At 43.5% G+C, this 24,989-nt stretch overlaps 1 protein-coding gene across 1 annotated transcript in view; it reads left to right on the forward strand.

The window, feature by feature from the left end:
- Nucleotides 1-2,950: 2,950 nt before the first annotated feature.
- The window catches only part of ARFGAP3 (ARF GTPase activating protein 3), a gene marked incomplete at its 5' end in the record, with an annotated part of 38,360 nt that continues 16,321 nt past the window's right edge, over nt 2,951-24,989 (forward strand). The window contains 9 exons of the mRNA XM_084272255.1: nt 2,951-3,019; nt 9,136-9,254; nt 10,316-10,388; nt 13,234-13,365; nt 16,246-16,329; nt 18,383-18,464; nt 18,847-18,903; nt 20,633-20,679; nt 23,379-23,524. Coding sequence (XP_084128381.1) covers nt 2,951-3,019; nt 9,136-9,254; nt 10,316-10,388; nt 13,234-13,365; nt 16,246-16,329; nt 18,383-18,464; nt 18,847-18,903; nt 20,633-20,679; nt 23,379-23,524 — 809 coding nt within the window. The remainder of the gene's footprint in view (nt 3,020-9,135; nt 9,255-10,315; nt 10,389-13,233; nt 13,366-16,245; nt 16,330-18,382; nt 18,465-18,846; nt 18,904-20,632; nt 20,680-23,378; nt 23,525-24,989) is intronic.

The raw sequence follows: 24,989 nt of genomic DNA on the forward strand, positions 1-24,989 counted from the left end.
TAGACCAGTCCATTCCTTCCTTCCACTCTTACCTCTGTAGCAGGCAGCCGGTATTACCATTCTCCCAGAGCCTAGAGGCTGCTCTAAGATTACCACCAGGACCTGCTTCCCTCCCTCAGGCTCGTAAGCATGTGCTAAATGCTTTTCTTCCACCTTGTCTAGAACACATCTCCTAACAGTCAGCTGAGCTTGCAGTCTGCAACTGGAATCTCTCTGGTGTGCACGTCCACATAGTTGAATTTCAAAGTACGGCCTCAGGACAGAGGTGCTGTGTGAGACCCAGTAGGGGCCATGCAGCGTGCTGCTGAATACTACCAAGGGCTGCTTCCTGGTTGGAGGCCTGTCAGCTGTGTGTGCAAGGTACCTCTAAACCGCTAACAGGGTTTTTTTGACATCCCACCTCAAGGGGGGTCCAGAGCATCCCAAACTAGGAGGCCAGTGCAAGGCAGAAGAGCTAGTACCCCTGTGGTGCTAGCTTGTGCTTCCCAAAGATGCGCTTTGGGTCTCCTATGCTGCTGCAGTGGGCAGGAGCTATCTGGCTCTGTGTGCCTTTGTGTGAGGACACAGCTGGGGAAAGTATGGGATGATAAAGGTCTTCCCTTTCTAGGATCTCACCAGACAGATCAATCTTCAGGATGACCTTGTTATCTGATGTTTATTGTTCCACTCAACTGGCAAAGTTGTGCTCCTGCTTACCCCCCCACCCTTCCCCCCACCTGCCTGCCCCCCCCCCCCCCCCATCATAATAGTCCTCACAGAGGTGACATAATGGACTCTTTCTCCTTTGGGGAAATTTGGCAACTCTTTCTCCCCATAATCCCTGTGCAGTTAGATGGGATTTAGCAAGTAACTCTGGAGGGAAGCACCCTGCAGGGAGCACCAACAACCACATTGACAATGTTCTCCTGCCACGTAAACTTACCTGGTAAGGGGAGGTTTCTTCCTAGGCATCCTTGATCCAGGTGCTTCTGGAGGGGGAGGCGATTTTATTTGTTGGTATGAAATAAGCAATAACTGATGCCTCTGCAGGTTCAGATGTTTTAAGTCTCACCCCCATGTCACTTAGCTATATGTGTACAGATGGATTTTTGGACAGCTATCCTGTACTTTTACCAGGCCCCCTTACCTGTGATAGTGCCAGACTGAACAAAGTTAATCTGGAGTAACAAGATTGCTGGTCAGCTGCCAGCAAATGTCCATGCTCCAAAAATAAAATGCTCCAGCTTCTAGCTGCCTGTCAGGATAGCTAGTGACTGACTCCTGGTGATCTGAGAGGCATGAGAGGGTTTTGACAGGCCTGTTGCAGTGCTGAGGGCACAGCAAATGGCACGTGTTCCAGCAGAAATCCCTGGGCAGCACTCAAGACTCTCTTTACGGTGTCACTGCCTCATCCAGTGTGGCCAGAACTGAGGAAGTAATGGGTCTTATCACCCTGAATGACTTTGCCACTGACCAGTAAGAACGGGGGTTGTTAACTTCTATGGGAGGTGGTGAACCTCTTGTACCTGAGGCATGAAAGTGATACAAGCCTGAGTCCAAGGGGCCGAAACTACATTTTCATGCAAAGCCTTGAACGCTTTGGATCTTGGATAACTTAGTCTGTGGCCCTGTTTTTAACAGAAGGTTGGAGCAGAGAATCTCCAGGGGTACCTTTTAAACTAGATTTTTATGGAAGAAAATGACAGAATTATAGAAATTGGTCTTAAATCTGCTAGTTCCACATAGACTGATAAGACTGCATAGTTATCTCTGTCAGAAGAGTAAGGGAGAAGGGGATACAGGCTGGTGAGCCTTGAATTGTCTCTGATGGATGTCTCTGATGTCCTAAGATGCCATGCTCTGGAGGTTGTGTTACGGGTTGTCTTACTGCTCTGCCACGTTCTGTAGAACTCTGCGCTGTTGTGCGAGGGCACCTCGGTACCTTTAGCTCCGTGCTGGCCATGGGGGACCTGGAGGGGCTCCCCCAGGACCGCAGCAGCATCCTGGCCCCTGCCATTCAGCAAAAGGAAAGGGTTCATTAGTCTGGGATCTCTGCCTTTGCTGAGCTTAATCTCCCAAGTAACAACCGTCCTGTGACAGAAGCTCTCTGCGTGCAATGCCATTGGGCACCGGCAGTGTGGTTCAGGTACTCCAGGTTTTTGAAGCAGAGATGCCAGCAAGTTACACAATTCCCCATTATATTCCCATCCCTCCCTTTCCTGGTCCGAGAGAGGCTTTATGAGTTCAGGATAACGATGGGAGCATGCTGCTTTCAGAGGCAGCTAAACCCTGACGTCTCTTCCTCGAGCCTCCTGCGGCCCCAGCTCTGTACTTCAGCGCGAGTGGAGAGCGGGAACCGGAGCTCTCGGTAAAGGGGGAGCAGAGTGCCTGTCCCTTCAGCGGCGCGGCACTGTGCTCTGGCACCTGCCCTGAGGGGCAGGGGGCCGCTTCCTATTCCCCGCCCGGCCCCAGGAGAAGGTGCCAGGTGCTGGGCTTCTTTCGCCCTGTTTCTGCCCCCCCCCCACCGCCGAGGAAGAGAGCCCGGCGCGGCGCGTCCCATCGTCTCCCCTCCGCCGCCCAAACCCCCTCACGGGCAAACCCCCACCTCCCCCAGCCGACCGCCTCGCACCCCCCCTCCCTTCCCTCTCCAGCCACACGCCCCCGACTCCGGCGCTCGCCTCCCCGCCCCTTCCCGGTGACGGTGAGCGAGCCTGACGGGAGGCGCTGACGCAGCGGAGCCGCTCGTCTCCAGGGCAACCGGGAGGCAGCGGGCGGGAGAGCGGCGTCCCCCCGCGCCACGCCGGCGGCCGCAGGCCGCGCCCCGCCGAGTTCAGGGCGCGCGCGCTGCGTGGCCACCTCCCGGGCGGGGCGGGGCGGAGCGGAGCGTCCCGCGGCGGCGTGGGGCGTCCCGGCGGGTGCGAGCGGGCGGTGGCAGCTCCTCTCCTTCGCTCCCCACCTGCCGCCCGGCGCTATGTGCGAGCCCAGCAAGCAGGATATTGCCGCCATCTTCAAGCGACTCCGCTCCGTCCCCACCAACAAGGTAAGGGGTGCCGGCCCGCGGCTGGGCTGGGCTGGCGGGGGAAGGGGGGGGAGGCCGGGGGGGAGGCAGCGGCTGCGCTCCGCCGTTGTGACACGTCGCACTGCCGGCGGGGAGGGGGAGTGCCCGCGGCCCGCCACGCCCCGCCGAGCCCCCGCGTCCCGGCCCGGCTGCCGGGGGGGGACCCCGTGAAAGGAGAGCGGGGCAGGGCAGGTCGCCGGCGGCGGCGGCAGCCGGGAGCGGCCGTCCCGAAAGCGGGGAAGCTCAGCCTGCCATCTGGCCGGCCCTCCGCCGGCGGGGTCCGCTGGGGCGTTTTGGGCGAAGCCTTTAATTAGGGAAGCGCGGCTCTTCCCGGGTGCTTGCTGTCCGAGGGCCGCTGGAAGCGAAAACCGAAACGGGAGTCCCGGAGCAGTGACAGCACAGCGGCGGTCGTGGTTTTTCTTCCGTGCGTTCTTTCTATTTTATTTAATAAAACGCTGGCACGGCAGCAGCTCCGTGTTCTCCCTTCGCCTTGGACTCGTCCAGGGATTTCGCGTTGTCGGCGTCGGGAAGGGGCCCCGGTCGGTTCCTCAGTGCCCGTCCCGTACGGGGAGGTGTGCGGTGGCTGGCGGTGCCCTGGGACAGGCGGCTCGGGCTGCCGGCTGACATGGCAGAGCCGCCGTCAGCAGCGGCGTGCCCCCGCGCCGCCTCTCAGCCCTGCGCTGGCAGCGCGGTACACGCTGGGGCTGCCTGTGGAAAACACACCAAGGAACACCCAGGCTTCCGTTTCTGGGAACGTGAGCCTGGGGGGTCTGTCTTCGGCCCTGAACTGACTTCCACGCTTGAACGCAAATCGTTGAGACTGGACGGGCCGTGGGCGCCCATCTGGTTCCTCAGAAAGCACAGCTCTCATCTGAGCACTCGCCAGCCAGTTCCAAGCACAAGCACTCCTAAAACTCGCTTTTGGGACGAGGTGAAAAGGTAGTCGAGAAGTCCAAGTCACAACAGAGAGACCTCCTGAAATCCACTTGTTCCCATGTTTAAGACATTGTTCCGTAATGCCATTACGATGCTTTCTCTGCGTTGGAATCACAACAGAAGCAGAAGGCGCTGCACAGAGCAGGTGAGGATGTCAAACCTGAGGACAGAGTGCCTGGAACAGCTCTGAACTCATCATTACCATGCTAGACTTAGTAAGGTGTTTGTGGTGCCCACGCTTGCTCAGGCATATCTGTTGGTCCTTGCAGTCGTGTTAGGTGCTGCGTAGAGATTTCGTGCCGATGTTGACAAAGTAGTATGGGTACAGTGTGTGCTGCCATCCAGACCAGGTCAGTTTGAAAGAAGTAGCTCAGGTGCAGAGAATTCATATCAACACTGCAATGAAGCCCGGTCTTGGTGACCTGTAAAGATGGAGAGGAAGAAGGGCTGGGAAACGTCAACTGCTTAGATCTCACCGGTCTCCCGTGCCCATGTATCAGACAGGTCATCTTAAGTAGTTGTTGCTGTCATCGATTTATCCTCTCATGTTTGACTACATCTGGTTTCCTTTCTCTTGTGGTGTTCTCCCGTAGCCTGCTCCTTTTGTTTCTAGGGGGTTTCTGCTTGGAAAGACATAGGACATAGGAAAGTAAATATTGGCAAGGTTCCGTATTAAAAGCTTAGTGATGCGCTTTAACTGTTTACGTATAGAGTTTGGGAAGAACTGTTACTCTTCAGTGCACCAGCTGGGCTTACTGACTGCTTCCTATAAGCACACGTACACATTTACACTGCGCTAGGCACTCTGAGGTAATTCTTAGAGCACACAGATTTAGGAAAATCATTCTCATTTAAATAGACATGCAGTTTAATTTGTGGAATTTAGTGTGTTTAAACTGATATTTGACTGATTGTCTTGAAATAAACATCTGTAATTTGATCTTAGTTTTCGTTGTAGGGCATGAGAAGAAAGCTTTGTTTCAGTTCTCGGTGTGTCTCTGGATATTGCGTCATGCAGAGCTGCCTGATGACATTTAACAAGCATGTTACCGTTACTCAGTAGGATGTATTTTGTACATGTAAAAATACTCATAGTCCTTAAACTACCTGGTATTGTTAACATGAGCGTGTGTAAAGCTTGCACCTTGAGGCTGGGCTGTGCAGTCTCCTTTAATCTGGAGTCACCTATTCTGCCAAAATAGTGGCTTTTCATTCCCCTCTTGTTTTTTTTCTGGAGCCGCTGCTGACAGTCACATATCTGCTTGGACACCCAGACCGAGGATCTGAACTGGCTGAAAACTTAAGCCTGTGTGTTGTAGTGGTTTATCAGTTGTTCAGCGTTGTTGTTGCAGTGTGTGTCTTGGGTGTGGTTTGTCTGTCTGTTAGGGGGTGTGTGCGCCCCAGAGTAGAGTGCAGTTAGTATATCATATCTCGCTAAAGGCATTTTATGTCCGTGACACTTCCGAAACAGGCAGTCCTGTCGTCTTCATGTGGCAAACACACCTGTTCCCTTCCTTATACTGGCATTCCAGGTCACGCAGCTGTGATGTGAGTTGGCCCTACCTTTGCTCTGAGGCAGAGCAGCGCAGTGCTGGTTTCCAGTAGGAATCGTAATCACGGGTGTGATTATTTTTGCTGATGTTAGAGGAGGAGGAGAGCGTATCTGGGTATGATGGCTGGCAACTAAGAGAATAGCTGCTTGGATTTAGGTCACTTTCAACCAAGTGGCTTTAAACTAAAAGAAGGTAGATTTAGATTAGCTATAAGGACGAAATTCTTCACCATGAAGGTGGTAAGGCGCTGGCACAGGCTGCCTAGAGAAGCTGTGGCTGCCCCCTTCCTGGCAGTGTTCAAGGCCAGGCTGGATGGGGCTTTGGGCAGCCTGGGCTAGTGGAGGGTGTCCCTGCCCATGGCAGGGGGTTGGAACTGGGTGGGCTTTGAGGTTCTTTCCAACCCAAACCAGTCTGTGAGTCTGTGACTTAGGAAACTACATCCCGAGTTCTAGCTGTTGTAGTGCTGATGTGGCTGCTTGGTAGCTGTGTAGGCTAGGAAAGGCAAGTACAGGGAGATGCTGGAACACCCTGTGGGGGTAGCCCGGCTGCTTGGGAGGTTGGAAGTGTCCACGTAACCATGACCTCAGAGATATACAAGCTTGATGAACCTGCTCACCTCTTCTGAAGTGCCTAAGCTTGCGTTTCTGTAGGCTATATATTATTACATTTCCATATGCAACAGCAGCATGTGATCTGTATTTATTTATTAACATAGGTATCTTGTGCAAGGTGGATGTTTTGTCATTTAATGACCGCTAGCTGTGGATTATGCCCAAATCTTTGCATTTGCTCTGGTACAAACATCTCAATCAGGGCTTTGCTGTTGTGTTTTTTTAAAGTGACTGTTACTGAGTCTACACTGTCCTGAAATGCTTTAACTCAAAATAAGCAAAAAGATTACAAGTGTACTTTAAAAGCAATAGACTATTTAAGCATATCCCTCAAATTGATTTTTTAATAATTATTTTGATAACATGCAGAAAATAACACTTCATCTGTTTTTAAACTCAAAACAATTTCATGGGGTGGTTCTGAAATTGCTTTTCATTTTTTTCCCCCTAATTCCTGTTAAAATTCATGCGGTGGGAAGCACTTCACAAACTCGGAAAGCTAAGCAAAATCGGTCTAAACATGCTTCTATTTCTGTTGCATAGCATGACGGAAATGGCAGTTCTTACACTACTTTCACAAGAAAATCAGGTATTTCTACTTGAATCACAGTCCTAAAAGCTGCGGGTTGTATGCATATGAATAATTTTTGCAGGGGTCTGGTAAATAGCTGTGCTAAGAGCCCTGCGTGAGTGAAGATGCTGAGCTATTCTGCTCTGTGGCAGCTACCTTCCAAGGTGATGCAACTGACTTTGAAGATACCGAAATTAAGAAGTGCTTGTAATTGTACCGGGGAAGGGAGGAGAATCTTTAGGGATGTTTATAACCGACCTTTTCAAACCAGGGGATTTTTAATTTATGTTTTTTAACCACCCAGTGATACTCAAGATTCTTGTTTCCCATTTGTGCTCCAGGGAATTTCCACGAGCCTTCAGACCATAGGTCTGCTTTGCTCTCCTGCACTAGAAGTGAGACCACAGCTGTTCTGCTGGCTTTGGTTTGAAGCAGAACCTTCTCCTGTTTTCTTGTCCCCATCCGCCTTTCGGCCTTGTAAGACAAAAGCCTGAAAGTACCCAGTTTCAAATGAAGACGAGGCTCGTGTTGGTTTTTTAAAGGAACTGCTTTGAAGAATGGAGGAAGTTGGGAAAAAGATAAGGAGTTCCACCTGTGGAGGCAGTGTGGTTTCTTGCAGTATGGCATATGTGAAGAGTTTATCCTTCTTTTTCCCTAACTCCCTGCCTATCATTTTTCCCACCTGCGCGCGTTTCAGGGCCTCCCCCTACCCCTCCTTTTGTCACTCCTGCTTAGCTCTCTTCTTCTTCCTGCTCTGGGTCTGTGAATGACCCCATTTCCACATACAGTAGTGGGATACGTAAATGGCTTTAATAAACATTTAAGTCTCTTTTGAGAGGGAAAGAGGGGACACGCAGGAGCTGTGACCCCCGTGCTTCATGTTTGCCTTACCTGTCCTTAGCCTAACTGAAGCTCCGAATCAAAATGCCCTTATGTCAGAAGAGCTAATGCTGGATCTGCTGGTGAATTTTGCTTGTGCCTGATAAATTTGGACTGTGCAAGCTTAAACAGACCTACATGTAAAGTGAGTTTAGCCTCAAAACATGTGTACTTTAATTTGGGTGGACGACAGGTGAGCTGACCTGAGTGCAAACCCATGTCTTGTTTGTTTGACTGGGTACGTGCATAAAAATAGTGGCAAAAGTCTCTATTTAGGTGGATAAATGGAGTTTACAGCCAGGAGACTACTTAACCTTTTATTTTTCCAGCCTGATGAGGGTGTGCCATGTGTCCCTGCTGACTTGGAAGCAGTGTTTGGTTGTTTTTTTTCTTTCTGTGTATAGCTAGAACTTGGTATCTGAGGACGCCTTAGATGTATAGGATATTAAAGGATAAAGTTGCAGGATGAAACTCTGTTGATTTGGGTGTAAAAGCTTTTGTCTCTGCGGAGTTATTTCTTAGATGCCGCTGAGTATGGCTATAGATGGATGCTTTTACTGTAGAAAAGCTTCTTTTCAGCCTTTGTAAATCCCACTAAAAAAGCATTGATCAGATAATGAAGTGCTTTCTTACAGGAACAGACATAAACACGTGGTATTAACTAGGCATAGCTGTTTCTGTTTAAGCTTCTGCTCTTCCTTGCATTTGAGAATTGATTTGTATCAGATACATTGCTTTTATTTTTGTATTTTTGTTCTCACTTTCCTTGACCAAAGAAGCACAAAATTCAGAATAACTGAAACGGGACTTGAAAGCCATGGTCCACAGGGCTGCAGAATATATGAGTTGTAGACATAGATACTTCCCCTGGTTTTGACTGGATGTTAAAGAATCTCACGAGGTGGCAGAAGATAAGAAATTGTTGTTTATGCAGTAGTTGTGGGCATGTTTGCTTTTTAACCAGTTTGTTGTGTGTAGAGAAAAGGTCGATGTAGCAGTGCACATGATACATCATACCAATAGTCCTGTCTGGCAGAGAGCGCTTGGCGAAGAAGAGGCTCGCTCTAAGGGCCAAGGGTTCTATAGAGGAAAGTAGATAATGATGTCATTAGTGCTGCTGATAGCTGCAGTCACATGTGCCTTCTGAGGGAAAGGTAGGCTCGGCAGTAGATCAGGAAGAGAGCCCGCCCTTGGGAAAACATTTCTGACGCGCTTCCGTGGTTCAGCAGTGCTGGATATACTGTGTTAGATGGCCATTCGGACAAGTGACCTGGGTTCTCTGACCCCCTTTCTCAGCCTGGGGCCCCTCTGTACGCTGGTTGTGGTTGGAAGCCCAGAAGCCACGTTGTCCTCTCTCTAGGGCAGAGACTCCTGAGCGTGGGCGGATCACGTAACTCCTCTTGATGTTCATAAAATTAGGACAATGTGAAGTTGCTGGGTAAGCAGATGCCGTAAGGGTGAATTGTTTGATTGCTGCAAGGGTTCTATTGCACAACTCTAAGCGATGGTTATGGTCCAGTATTGTTACTGATCTGTCTTTTCTTTAAGGTATGTTTTGACTGTGGAGCAAAGAACCCAAGCTGGGCAAGCATAACATACGGAGTTTTTCTCTGTATTGATTGTTCGGGGACCCATCGATCGCTGGGTGTTCACTTGAGTTTCATTCGGTAAGTAGTCTGTATATTTTTATAGTAAAAATTGTGTCTTTTAATGGTTTTGCTTGTTCAGATACCTGCTCAGAGAGAAAAAACACCCCACAGTCTTCTCTCAGCCGGTGATTCAGACCTTTTTAATGTCTCTATTGGCTTTGATGTACCTGGTAGCTGCTTGGGAATGAGATAAATAGGTAGGGTTCAGCAGGATTTGTACCCTGCACCCATTCCTGTGCTCTACTTTTTGTGTTAGTAGTGCACATTTGTTGGCAGGTCTGTTTCTACGTCAAAGATTATGAAAAAGAAGAATGGAATGAGCACGTTGAAGGGTTTTGACATGCCTCCAAATCAAGATTGAGGCAAATATTACTTTATTATCCTAAGCAGTATTACAGTGGATTGATCATGAAGATAACCTGACTCCCAGCAAGCCAGTTCTGAGAGCCAACTAGCATTTTGCCAGCACTGCTTCCTGCAGATGTTCATGATGTTGCCTCCTGAGTGTTGGTACTGGGGTAGCATAAAGGGCTACCCGCTTTGGTAGCTGTTCAGCTCAGTCCATCAATTGGTACGGTACATATGCACCCCAAGCTTGTCACATTTTGGGTGAATATCCTGACTGGTGCCCTGTGGGCATTTTTTGGCCTAATAAATATTCTTCATACTCACTCACTGAGCCCCAATTTTTCTTGTGATATGAAATCTGAATTGTCAGTTTGTCCATTGCATGTGATTATCATCTGCTCTTCACAGAGTTCAAACGGGATTCCTAAAAATGTATCTTACTGTTGTTTTTTAAAAGGGAGAACCTCTCAGCCAGGGGGTACTTTTTTTCTCCCCCCCCCCCCCCCCTCCCCAATCTTTTACATTTGAAAAACTGTGTCAGTTCTACATGGCTTTATTAATTTGCTTTGCATGTTCTGTGGTGTCACAGATATTTTTTTCTATAATTGTTTTTTCACTTTGGAAAAAAAATTAAAAAGGAGAGAGAGAAACACTTTACCAAAAAAAAAAGAGAGATGTTAAAGATTTTAAATGGTTTTGGACATAACTTTTAAATGTTTCCTTCTGTTTAGATCTACAGAACTGGATTCCAATTGGTCTTGGTTTCAGCTGAGATGCATGCAAGTTGGAGGAAATGCAAATGCTGTATGTACTCCTGAGTATTTGCTTTGCACATTGAAACTGGTTAGGCTTAGAAGCCATTGTCTGTCCTTAGTGGCTTACATGTTGGGATATTTCTTTTCTAGTCTGTTTATCTGCTTTTCCCTCCCACCCCCACGCTCCCACCCCCCGGCCTCTTGTTTTTAAGTATTCATTTGAATGCTGATTTCATCCTCCATATTTCTTGCAACTTTTCTGTATCACTAAAAAGGCCGGATCAGAGTCCTTGTCAGTACTTGTCTAATTTAATGGTGAAGCATTGACAGCTGCTGAAAGATGCCTTTCCAACAGCTTGTAGTCTTAGCTTAGGGGCATCTTCCTGTGACTGTGTTCCCTTTTATGGTTTATGAAAATGAAAATATCATGTTAAAAATCATGTCGTGGTCAGAAGTCACACTGAAGTCAAGATCTGACTTCCTATCCCTGAGGTACACTGTGAGAGAGGAAATAGCCCTGCTTTGGTTTGGGCCAACTCATACTGGCTGTTACTTTCTGCTCAATCCTTTGTGTACTTACAAATAAGTTCTGTTACACAGAGTTTTTGTGAAGTGAAGCTATGTTGGCTGCCCTATTGTTCTCAATCTCCTTTTCAAAAGAGGATGTTTTCTTTTGTCAGCTCTTTCAGAACCTTGACTGTTTTCCCAGGCTCTTTCCAAAGATTGACCACCGATAACTGAGGTTGCTTCCCAAAGTTGACCTACACAGTCTGAGAACAGGCAACTTCTTCCCTAAGTGATTTCTACTTCTAATTCCCTGAATGCTTAAACTTTATCTGTCTTCATTTGTGCTTTGTTCTTAATGTTTTTTCTTAAAGAGAAACATAAGCCAAGCTTGCTTTCCATAGGCTTTTTCTTAACAATTTTCTTAACCTGCTATCCTTAAGTCTAACACTTAAGTATTCTGCTGGGTTTTTTTTTTTTTCTTTTTCTTTTCCTATTTCCATACAAAAATATTCAATTCAGGGTTGGCATTAATTATCTTCCACTTCTGCATTTTTCAGTGAACTCTTTTTCTTTGAATTAGGCATTCAGCAGATCACTGTGTCTGGCTTACACATCCAACCGGCTGCAAGGTGTCTTGTCCTTCTTTTTCTTCTGCTTATCCCTTCTAAGTTACACCTTTCTGTATTACCACCACTGTTATGAATTTGCTCATTGAGTTTCAGTTATGCTGCTTAGTACAGAAAAGTCACAGTTTTGACTAAGCAGAAGTGAGAGCTTTTCCATGAAAAGTATTTTCCTTTCTTAGCCAAAAGCTTAAAATCTTTGGTTAAACTATATAAACTTTGCCATGCAAACTGTGTTTCAGGCAGCTGGAAGGAAGAGATGGCAGAGTTTGAAAGGCACTTGAGTTAGAAAGCATGCTACCAGAAGAATAACAGTAAACATTTATCAATTAATTTTATGGGTTTTTGTCTTTCTGCTTGCCTGTCACTGTTTCCTATCATACATTGTACTGAGAGACGTTACATACCCATGGCCACCCCTCAAATACCTCACATCCACAATGGCCTGTTTTGGATTCCCTAGGAAGATTAATACTTTAAAGTATTAATACTTTAAAGACCAGTTTAGTAAACTGTCTGGACATTTTAAAAAGTAAAATTAACATCCTTCTAATTGCATTAAAAAAAAAGCAGACTCTTTGATCCAGTTAAATGCCAGTTTCTATTTTTACTAACCACTTCTTAGAAGCAATGTTGGACTAACATTAATCATTTGTATTCTGTAATTGTCTGATGATGCTGAATCTTGGATAACAGCAGTCCTGAGCTTCATAACTATGTATCAGATTACTAGAATACCTGAAGTTCCTTTTTGGTTTCAGAATAAATCTCTACTCTGATTGGAATTAGGGGTTAGAATAAAGCAACCCTCTGAATATCAAGTTCATCATGCAAAAATGCACTTTTTTCTCCCAATTTCTGTGTTGTTTACAGCTTTTTCTCTTGTAATCACAGTTGTTCGCTGGCATTATCTCTCCCCTGCATAGTTCTTGCTTGGTTTTTATATGAAGTCTGCTACTTGTATACTAGATTTATGCTTTGCGGTTGCAGCATGTGAGGTCACAACTGTAGGCTATCTAGACATGCTGATCCTATCCTAAACTTGTTCATTATGTTTTACAATAGTAGTCTGACATGTTCTTCCACAAAGAGTGTATGGTATGATTTGCTAGTTTGCAATTCTAGGTACTGAGAAATTGTTTTTTGTAAATCTTTCAAACAACTTGTGGAACTCTGATATAAAGGTATTGATTTGCTTTTCAGTTAAGATCCCAGAGTTTTAAAATTATGTTTTTTATAAATTATGTAAACATATAAATATGTATAGGTACATATATCTGTGCATACACATAGCCTTCTTTTGAAGGCAGACCGTTTTTATACAGTCTTTTTGATGCTCTTGAACATACATTGTTCTCTCTAGCATGCTAGAGATGAAGGCGAGTGATGCCTTTTAAAGCATCAGGAATGCCCTTTGAAGCACAGGCATTGGCAATCAATTTTACCTCTTCCTTTCCACACTTTATTTCAAAACTAGGATTCTTTGTATGTGATGACAGTCTTGCATTTGTATATGCTTTTAAAACATCCCACTGATGTATTGGGGGTGGCTGGGAGGGGGTCTGTTGTTTTATTTATATGTAAAGAGGTTGCCAGGGTGGAGTTCTCTTTTTATTATGGAGATTTACACAGACTTCATAACTTAAAAGATTAGTGTTAGGTAGAGGAGCAGAGTATTTTCCTGCATTGTGATACCTTTTTATGTTCAGTGGCACTAGTTTTTGAACCTGTTTCTCACAGCATTTTCTGTGTTCTGCTTCACAGTCAGCTTTTTTCCACCAACACGGGTGCACAACAAATGACACCAACGCGAAGTATAACAGTCGCGCTGCTCAGCTTTACAAGGAGAAGATTAAATCTCTTGCCACGCAGGCAACAAGAAAGCACGGTACTGATGTGAGTAGTCTGTGTCCTGTCCTGTAAAAATATCAGAAAACCCTTATCTTCTGTCATTTTTAACTAAGTTTCTAATTGGAAATGCAAAAGATTGCCTGTCTTCCGGGAGTGCCGATACACGTTGCAGTTGAGTGGGCAAAGCTGGGGACGAAGTGGTTTGTAGTTGTTTTTGTTTGGAAAAAGAATGATGAGATAGAGCTCAATTGGGTATTTCAGGATCATTTCTGGGGTATTCAAAACATTGATTTTAACATTTGCAGTAACTCATAGGACTTCCAGGCAGAAACTTCAGCTGTTCTTCAAAATGGAAACTTCTTTATCTGCAGATGTGCTCTAGATTATATTTGTGGTACTGCCTAACAAAAATGTCAGCACTGCTCCATGAACTGTGTAGTGGATTCATTTTTGCTTATCTGGAACTGAGATATTATTGAGAAGTAAAACTGTAGAAGTCCTAAGAGGATTAACTACAAAATATTTGTGATTTAACTGGGATTGAACAGGTACATGTGTGCTTTTGCATCTTTCCCTACAAAAACAGTAGTTCAAAAATGAACAAGTGGGATGTATCCAGAATTTGCTGCTCTCCACTGAAAATGGTGAAACAGTTCATGCATGGTGTCAGAACATTGTTAGGTTGCTGGCAGGAAGAAGTTATCGGAGAAGAATGCAGAATTAGTTTGCTGAGGTGTTAAAATAAATTTGACATCAGTTCTCTTCTGCATACAAAGAAAGCATGTTTTGGATGTTTAATTCAGCTTGTTAAAGCCTGTGGCTGATTCATTTGAAGTTGATCAGATGAGTGGGAATGAAAAGAAAAGCAAGAAAGCTTGGGGGTTTTCCTAATCTATGCATCAAATAGCATGAGATTGAAGGGATTGTAATAGTTCTGTATTATAAATGTTACAGAAAATACAATTCACTAACTTCAGAGAATATTTCTTTGATTTACTAAGCAGTTTAGGAATGAAATGTTCAGGTGAACATAATATACCATGTGCATTTCAGTTGATGGGAAGTTCCCCAAATAACACTTTGGGGAACGGTGACTATCTTGCTTCAATTACAGATTCCATCCAATTATTTCATATTAACTATGCATTTATTTTAAAATTTTCATAAATATATATTTAAAATTATGTGCTACAGGTGTGATTATGTGCTATCTAAATTGCTTAGGTAGGTTATTCAGATAATTAGATGTAATACCTGCCATCCCTCCCCATCACATTTTTAAGCACTTGTTCTCTAACTCCCTGATGGATATGTGTTGAATGATGAAGTAAGCTTGTTACACGTTCAGTAACCTTTTTGTCAGCAACCATTATTTTTGGGCATGTGTCTTTTGCCTGTAGTAGTAAGAACCGTGAGAAATGGTCTGCCTGTGAGTAACCTTGGAGTGCAGATCACAGGTTATGGTCCTGTCCTGCACAAAGCTAAGAATGATCTGTGTCACTGTGGGCCCTCCAGCCTGCCCTGGGGTCAGGCACTGCTCAGAGCTGTTAGCATCTCACAAAACTCTGCTTTAACTGTAGCAGAGATTTTGGGACTTGCAGACAAAGTTGGACAACTCACCTGAGTACCAAATAAAACTGATACCGCCCTGAAAACTTCTCAGTGACTGCCAGTGTTACATTTTCAGGTTTGGGTTTTTTTCCCTTTGGGCAAAATAATAGTACTGGAGAGAAAATACTCTGTATGAGAATATGCGAAAAATTACTTATTATAAAGCTCTAGTGATACTAAATATTGATGGTGTTACAGCACAAACTTTGTACTAAGTTTTATTGTTTTAAGAAGAAAATGGGTAATGTGAAGGAACATAGAAACACAGAATGTGTAAGGTTGGAAGGGAACATTAAAGGTCATCTAGTCCAACCTGCTGCAGTAAGCTGGGACATCTTCACTAGATCAGATTGCTCAGAGCCCCATCAAGCCTGACCTTGAATATCTCCAGGGCTGGGGCCTCCACTACATCTCTGGGTGACCTGTTTCAGTGATCTACCACCCTCATATTGAAGAATTTTTTCTGAATATCCAACCTAAATCTCCCCTTTTCTAGTTTAAAACCATTACCCCTCCTCCTATAGCTACATGCCCTCATGTATTCCTCAGCTTTCCTGTAAGCACCTTTCAGGTACTGGAAGGCCACTATAAAGTCCCCCCAGAGCCTTTTCCAAGCTGAACAAGCCTGACTCTCTTAGCCTGTCTTCATAGGTGAGGTACTGCAGCTCTTTTGTCATTTTTGTGGCCCTCCTCCATGGATCTATGCTCCCATAGATCTATGCCCTTGTTGTGTTGAGGGCTCCAAAGCTGGACACAGCACTCCAGGTGAGGTCACACCAGAGCAGAGTCAAGGGTCAGAATCACCTGTCTTGATCTTTTAATGCAACTCAGGGTGCAGTTGGCCTTCTGGACCACAGATGCACATTGGTGGCTCATGTCCAGCTTCTCATGGATGAGTACTCCCAAGTCCGTTTCCTCAGGGCTGCTTTCCAGCACAACAGCTCCTAATCTGTATGGATATCGAGGTTATCCCAACCCAGGTGCAGGACTTTGCACTTGGCTTTGTTGAACTGCATGAGATTCACCTGGGCCCACTTTTCCAGCTTGTCCAGGTCCCTCTGGATAGCATTCCATCTCTCTGTATGGCATCCCGTTCCTCTGGCACGTTAATCTCACCACCCAGCTTGGTATCGTCAGCGAATGTGCTGAGGGTGCACTCAATCCCACTGTTAATAGCATTGAGAAAGTTATTAAACAGCACTGCTCCCAGTACAGACCATTGAGGAACACCACTTGTCACTGTCTTCCACCTGGACATCGAGCCATATATTCATGCAGTTGCCCTGTAAAATTCTTTCTCTCTTTTAATTCTAGCTGTGGACAGATGGATGTGGAATGCCACCCGTGTCACCTCAAAACAAAGAGGAGGACTTTTTTGCATCCCATGTTTCTCCCAAGGTATAGATTACATCTGTTTAATTCTTGCTAGCTTTCTAAATGCTTAGGTTATCTGTGTGCTCTATGATGAAGATTAAACCCCGAAAGAAAACCTTGCAGAGGAAGGGTAGGTCAGTGAGTTACAATTTATTTGCTTTCCCTTCTGTGGGTCTCAGAATTCTTCCTGGATCTGAACCACTTTCTAATGGGATAATTTAGAATGACCCAAATAGTAGCTAAATGTAGAATGAAACTACTTTTGTAGGCGTACAATTCCACTTGGACTCTTGGTTCCTTACTTTGAAGTGCTCTGATTTAAATATGCAGTGTGGTAACTTTGCTTTTTAATCAATAAAGTTCTTCAAACATTTGTTAAGCAGAAGCTTTCTTTCTCCAGAATACTACTACTTTGAAAATGGTAAAATAACTTTTTGGAGGCTATTGCTACTGTTGGTTATTTATTTGATCCTACCTCTTGAAGGTGATAAATGCGTTTACTTCACAGATGAATGTGTCAGAGACTCTCCTGAGTCTGATATTTGGAAAATACATCAGCGGTTGCTCCTAGCTGGCTTAGAGCAATTAAGTTACCACTATACCTAGTATTCCTAAATACTGCAACACTACTACATGCTGTATTCTAGTGTAGCTGCAGTCTGTGACCACCTAAAGCACAAGTTAAGATCGCGAGGCTTATTTTGGGATAGAGATACCCTTTCTAGGGTATACAGAATGCTTAAGAGTGAAAAAAGCTGTAATGTAAATGAAAAAAAAAAAAAAGAATAATTTCCCATTTGGCTATCCAGTTATAACATATCAAAATGTAACTTTTTTGCTGCATTTGTGAGGTTTCAGAAATGGTGCATTTTAACAGGAAATTCAGCCTGTTTTTTATGTAGTTGTTTTATTTTAGGAAACTTCTACTGCAGCCAGTGTTCGAATATCTTATAAAAATACATTTGACACAGTGAAAACATAAAACCAACTTTGAGGCAGTTTTACCTTTTACAGCCTGGCAGCATTGCTTCGTCACTCAGGAATTCTCATTGCAAAGACCAAAATACCAGTTGCTGTGAATTCTAGCCTAGTGTCTTCATCAGAAGATCATTTCTTCTGATAGTAGAAAAAATAGATGGAGTGTTTCTGTTTGCAAAAAGCTACATGAGAGAATGCATGCAGTTGAGTGGGAAAAGCATAAAGTGAGACAAACTAAAGAGAAAAAAGTTTAAGCAGAGAAGTGTTGTAAATATTCTTGTGGTTGAGGACAAGAGGCAGGAGCTTATACAAACCCTCTTTAAGAGAATGTATGGGTAGGATAAAGTAAACTTTATGGGTAGATGCAAAGGCAGGAGGTTAGAGACAAGTGGTCTGTGTACCCCAGGGCAAGAGATTATTTGGGTATGGATGATCTGAGAGAGATAGCAGGGAGTCTTGAGATAGAGGTTTTAGAGAAGACTAAGCACAAACCAACAGTACCATAGCACTGGTGGGGGAGATAATATGGAGCCCATATTGTGGTGATCAGATTAGGAACCTGCTCTTTGAGGAGGATGTGCCTGAGGGAAGTGGGGAGGACTCACCAGGAAGACTCAGGAGGGCTGCTCACAATCTTAATTTAAGTGTTAGAAGATTGGAAGTGCAAGAGCTTAGTGTGGGGAGAAGGCTTGGTGATTATATGTAGCTAAATGATCCAGATTTCCTGTACTGTATTACTGTTATGAGTAAAGACAGTCAATAGCCAGCATACATTAAAGAAAGCTGAAGCACAATTAAAATGTATATTATTTTGTTTGGATGGTAATCATACAGAAATTCTTGAGGGGGAAGTACAGGTTCACGGGCATGGTTTGAAATCAGCTCACTTTTATTAAAAGTAGGCATTTCTTGTAACTTTCATAGCTGCCCTTCTTAGAACAGGTTTTAGACCCAGAAGCATAGTCATAAGAATCCAGTATTAACGATTCAGTGATGCTTAGGCAGTCTTTCAGCTCAGTGCTTATATTTATCTGCCATACGATGTGTGCACTTTTGATTTTGGTAATTTTTTTTTTGGTAATTTTTTTCCAAGGCAAAGAATACAGAGTGGGTGTTATCAGAGCCAGAGCCAGTTTCCCTGCAGCAGAAAACTTCAGAAAATATTCCAGAATGCCATGAAGGTATGACTGATTCTTTGCTTACAAGAAGCTGCATTTTTCTGGTTGTCTGTTTAGGCTCTTTTTATCCTACTTTAGTAGTTAAATAACCTAACCATGGTAATAACACAATAATTTTCAGAGAAAGACTTTCTAGAAGCATTATGCTAGAATGTGTTGGCCTGCATGTTCCTTTATTAATGTGTAAGAGAAATCCAAATTAAAATTTGATTCAGAAGATGCCAGATGAATCTTTGGGTACCTACTGCTCTTTTGGTAACTGGTAAAGCCATGATAGAAATTATACATTACAGTGCATGTCTCAAAAAGTATCCTGAGTTTTGATATTTTAAGCATACTAAAGAGCCTTCTGATATTCTTACTCTTGTTTTTCATTTTCTTTTAGGACCAGAACATGGACCAAGTGTTGATTGCCTAAGTACATCGCCAAAAGCTGCATTAGGTAATGAGTGTAACCAGCAGAAGGTAGCAGCCAGAACAGAGCACTTAAATAGATATTTGTACAGAGAATGTATGACTGGGAAGAGATGTGGAGTTCTTACTTAGTAGTATCAGTGTCTGTGAGTTAGTTGAAACATCTGAATTTGTGTTACAACTTCTGTTAAACAGTGTACTGGTCCCAAGAAATTAATTACAGTCAATTACAGCTTTTATCTATCTTATCTTAGCTGACCTGATGAATTTAGATGCTTCAGGTATCACACCTAATAAATTAATGTTTTACACCTCCTGTTGGAGTGCAGGTCCACATCCTGTTAGGATGAACTTCTGCATTTCAAGCACCCAGTTGGAATAGGGCATCGTCCTGTGGTTAATGGCCTGTTTATGTTAAGTAAAACCATCTTGCACTAGCAGGTCTGTCTTTCTATCTAGAGGTAGTTTTTGCTCCTTTATCAGAAAACTGAACATAAGAATTTAGACTGGAAAAATCTTTTATTTGGAATACAATACCTTCAAAGCCCAGAGTCTTAATTTACTTAGCACCAAAGGCTCTGTCATGCTATAAATAAGTTTAAAAAGTTGAGGCAAATAGAATAAAATATATCAGTGATGTATCATTTTGAGGATCGTCCTGTATGAGTAGATTTCTGAGAATAAAGAGTATTGGTTCTCAATAGCATGGGGTAGTAAAGAAGTGGTGGCTGGCACTAACTCAGTAGTTCAGGAAGGTATGGTCATCTTCACTGGTTTTATATTCACTTGGTTGGGTTTGGGGTTTTTTTGTTTGGCTTTGGTTTGTGGTTTTTTGGGAGCTGGAGACTAAGGAAAAATAGTTAACTGCATACACTTCCTGGCTTTCTCATTTGTATGTTTAGCACATTCTCTTAAAACAAGTGGTTTTATTGTTTGTTTTGGACATCAAAAGTTCTAACTGAACATGAAGAATCCCTGTTCTGTATCTGCCTGTTTCCAACTAAACTGCAGCTCAGTCCAGGTATTTTTGTGTGTCCGAGTATTCAATAGTTGTTGCTAATTGAGAACATTTGATTGAGGTAGATTTACCCTGGCTCAGGGTAGCTGTCAAGAAGGCAAAATACAGTGCCTCACAGAATGTGGGGAGTCCTATTAAGGTCTCATTAAAAGTATCAGGATTAGGAGCCGTGTCAGACTTCACACAGAGCACAATGTAGGTTCATTTCAGTGTTTCAAGATGTAATGCAAAGCTTTAAGGCTGGAATCTTCAAACTGTATATATAAAGCTAGACTCCATATGCTGTACTTAAGCAATTGAACAGAGCTGTTTAATCTAGTGATACAAGTGTGTTGTCACTTCTGATAATGCTTATGGTTTTGTTTATGATGATACAGGCATGTTTTATCTGTATCATTTGTTTTAAGCACAGCTGGTACCTTTCTATCCAGGAAAGGTACAGGCTCAGGTGGACCTCTAGTCTGATGCAGAGTAGCAAGTCCTGCATTCTTGTTCTCTTTGCATTTAGAAGAGATACCACATCCCCAATCAGAGGCAGTTTCCCACATTTTCTTGCAGATATTCACAGCTCCATTCCCTGTATTTAGTATCTCAGACTCTTAGTTTAGAAAGTGTAATACTTCAAGGCATTAAAATAAATCCCCAAAACTATTTTTGGGATTGATATTGTGGAAATTAGCTTCTGGATTCTGGAGTTAATAAAATTGTATGACAACTAATATACATTTAATCCTTGCAGAGAACACTACCTTCATAAAAAAGAAGCCAAATCAAGCTAAGAAGGGGGTAAGTGTATATAAATAATGCATAACTGTATTTTAGATCTTTGGAAATACATAGATTGGAATATGGAAGTGTACCATGTAAGTTAGCACTGAACAGTACTTGTATCGGTAACAATTTGTGAAGCTAAAATGGAATTGAAAACTTTCTATATCAAAACATCCAGTGGTCTGCTTGAAAATGGATTGTTGTTAAAGTGAATTTGTCTAACAAGTTACTGTTTTATGTAGTAAAGTGTATCAGGTCTGTGGGTTGTTTTCTGACCTCAGGTAATTTCTAAGTCTGTTAATATATTTATAGCTCACTGAATTGTCTAGACTTCCACATGAGTATTTTCTTAATGCTATTTAGACCTGAACAGCAGGTGGTATTTTTTAAAAAAAACTAGTAAAATAAAACTGTCAAAGTATATATTGATGCCAAGGTCTATATCCCACTTCACTTACAACCATTGTCCTGCAGCTCCAGTGAAGCCCTGTAGCCTTTTTTCTCACTTGCCAATATTGGGTTGCTGGGCTTCTTCAGTCTTTCACCCAAGTTAGTTGGCACTGAGACGTTTTTGTAGCAAGTCCTGAAAGCAGAGGGAGTTCCAGTAGCACTTTTGAGTGGCTAAACATGCATGTGTGGCACAATCTGTTAGTACAAGGTGAGATTAAGACATGCAAACTGTTTCTGGAGCAGTCATCTCAGCACCACGCAGCAGTATAGTATTTCATTGTATTTATAGATACATAGTTATAATCATAGAACCATAGTATATAATCATAATAATTATAGTATATAATCATAGAACCGTAGATTCTCCTGAGTTGGAAGGGACCCATAAGGATCGTCAAGTCCAAATCCCAGCTCCACACGGGGCCAGCCAAATCAGAGCATGGGACTGAGGGCATTGTCCAGGCACTTCTTGAACTCAGCAAAGCTCAGTGCTGTGACCACTTCTCTAGGGAGCCTGTGCCAGTACCCAACCACACTCTCAGTAAAGAACCTCTTCCTAATATCCAACCTAAACCTCCCCTGTTGCAGCTTCATGCCGTTCCCTTAGGTTCTATCACTGGTCACCAAAGAGAGATCAGTGCCTGCCCCTTTGCTCCCCCTCATCAGGAAGCCATCGACTGCCATGAGGTCTTACCTCAGTCTCCTTTTCTCCAGGCTGAACAAACCAAAGAACTTCAGCCTCTCCTCATAAGTCTTCCCCTCCAGACCCATCACCATCCCTGTTGCCCTCCTCTGGACACTCTCCAATAGTTTTGTGTCCTTCTTGTCCTGCGTCACCCATAACTGCACACAGCACTCGAGGTGAGGCTGCACCAATGCAGTGTAGAGCAGGACAGTCCCCTCCCTGGACCAGCTGGCAGTGCCATGCTTGATGCACCCCAGGATATGGGTGGCCCTCCCAGCTGCCTGGACACACTGCTGGCTCATGTTTAACTTGATGTTGATCAAGACCCCCAAATCCCTCTCAGCATGGCTGGCCTCCAGCATCTGATCCCCCAGTCTGGATGTGCAGCCAGTGCACATCGGAGTGGATGAATTTAGATTGAAACCTGTTACCTCTTGCTCCCACTAGAGGCCCCTAATACACAAGAGGAATTTCTTACTCAGAGTGGTAAATGCAGGCGCGGTCCCTAACAGTGAGAACACAACTGTGTTCTCTGGTGCATGGAGTTTGTGAGCTGTGGTGTCAGAGCCTAAAACTGTATGTATGTAGGCCAGAGCTTTTACATGAAAACTCTACAGTGTTAAAAGGTGAAGATAAACATATTCTGAAAATTCATATTGCTGCAGTGTTGCAGATGAGGAATTGGCATATGGGAAGCTCAGTACAGCTGTTTGAACGCTGTGCCACAGTCTGAATCAGCAGCATCGCGCCTATTCATGTCACTACTATTAAATGTTTTTTTAATCTTTGATACTCAGAATGAAATCCATGGATCCCTGTTTTGAAGTAATATGAAATATAGAGAGAATTATTTTAAAAGAATGAGTGCAGACTGGAACCTGTCAGCTGATGTGTTTATCTGAAAAAAAGTTTACAGTGTTGTGTCACATGCGGAGGTTAATCGTGCGTACACACATAGATATAAAACTCTAGGTATATTGCTCTCCTACTATAAATACAGATAGATACACACATGGATATAAAACTCTATAGATATATTGCTCTCCTATTATAAATCACTAAATACCTATGTACTTGTTTATTAAAAATACAAATAAATCAGTACTTAAGATAATACACTACCACTAGCCAGGGAGAGCTAATTCAAGAATCTTTGCCACTTCTAAATACAAATTGTGAATTAAGTGAATGAGCAGCAAATGGTTCCATTACAACAAATGTTATCATGCTACTCCTACGCAACAAAATCACTATTGAGAAACTAAAGTTGTACTATGTATTATAATATTGATTTGAACGTGCCAACCTCTGACCAATTCTAACTAAAATAATCTCATTACTCTGTGATACTTGATTGCAGAACTAACTAAACTTGTAAGTGTTCGTGGCAGCAGCATATAGAGAGTCAAACCAAGAAAAGCAAACCAACTTTCTCTGCTCCAAATTTTCATTGATGTTTGAATCTGCTCCCGAACAGAGTATAGTGTTTGCTGTTGCTTTCAAAGTTGACTGTTACATCAGTTGAGGTGATTGTCTCAGTTATAATGTTGGGGCTTTTGGGTTTTTTTTGTTTTTCAAGCTCGGTGCCAAAAAAGGTGGCTTGGGGGCACAAAAAGTGAGCAGCCAAAGCTTTAGCGAGATTGAAAAACAAGCACAAGCTGTAGATAAAATGAAGGAACAAGAAGATCTTCATAGCAGTAAGAAAACCGAGAGGGAAGAGCCACTGTAAGTATGAATTACACAATGGTAAAACCCGTAGTCTAATTTGATGTTAATGAAGTAATTGCCAACATTTAGAATCATAGAATGTGTAAGGTTGGAAGGGACCTTTAAAGTTCATCTAGTCCAACACCCCCTGCAGTGAGGAGGGACATCTTCACTGCATCAGGTTGTTGTGGTTTTACCTGGCAGGCAGTAAAACAACCAGGCAGCTGTTTGCTCACTCCCTGCCACACCCCTCCAGTGGGATTTCAGGGAGAATTGGGAAAAAATACTAAAATTCATAGGTTGAGAAAATAGGCCAGAAAGGGAAGTTAGTAATGATAACAGCAGCAACAGTGATGATGGTGGTGAAACAAGTGATGTGTAGCACAATCGTTCACCAGCAGCTAAGCGACACTTAGTGAGCTCCCTAACTGTAGTCATGCCCCTGGCCAGCCTCTCCCAAGTTATATCTACTGAGCATGACATCATATGGTATGGACTATTCCTTTGGCTGGTTTGGATCAGCTGTCCTGGCCATGTCCCCTCCCAGCTTCCTGTGCACCCCCAGCCTCCCCGCTGGCGGGGCAGTGTGAGAAGCTGAAAAATCCTTGACTTGGTGTAAACATTGCCTAGCAACAACCAAAACATCCGTCTGTTGGCAAGGTGAGTCGCATCCTGAATCCAAACCACTGTATCAGCTACTAGGAAAAAATGTTAACTCTACTCCGGCCAAAATCCGGACAATATTATAAATGGTACCAGAGATCAGCTCATGCAAATGAAACTTCAGTTCTTCCTTTAAAGAAACCCAAAATCTCAAATGTAGATTGTGGGCCAAATAGTAATTCCCCTGTTGCTGGGAGGGGGGGAGGTTGGCCACTAAGTACAGGTTTCAACAGTTAACGACATACTTTAGAAATACCTCAATGCTATCTTTAAAAATAACCTGTTATTTTTCTTTAACACAGAAAATGAGACATTCTCCTGATATGTATGAATAAAAAGTGAAATAAGTCTAAAATGTGGTAAATTTAAGTATTGCCACAAGACTCTTGCCTCTTGAACTTTCTTCACCCCATGCTAGTTACATAGTTTATTTTGTTTTGGAGTGGTGAATTGGATAGTATTTAAAACAGGCTTTCTAAGAGCATAAGGAACACACACATACTCAGCTTTATTTGTACTTAGTGGGTAAGAGTTTCTACATTGAAGGCAGGGGGTAGTTTAAGTATGGCTAGAATTGCATGTTCAAGTCTCAGGTGTTTTATACAGGAACTGCCTTCATTTTCACCAGAAACCTTTGAATATTTTCTCTGAGGCCTTGAATCGTAGTCCATCTTACTAAAGATTCATCCCTGAAGCTCAGAGGATGCTGCTCCTGGTTCCTTGCACTACATTTCTCTGGTGCATGCTTTGGGTTTTTAATGTTTTGGTAGTTGTCATCAAAAGTAGATTATTAAGGAGTGGGTTAACGTAGACTATTACT

Source organism: Gallinula chloropus, assembly GCF_964237585.1.
Source record: "Gallinula chloropus genome assembly, chromosome: 1".
NCBI classification, from domain to species: Eukaryota; Metazoa; Chordata; class Aves; order Gruiformes; family Rallidae; genus Gallinula; species Gallinula chloropus.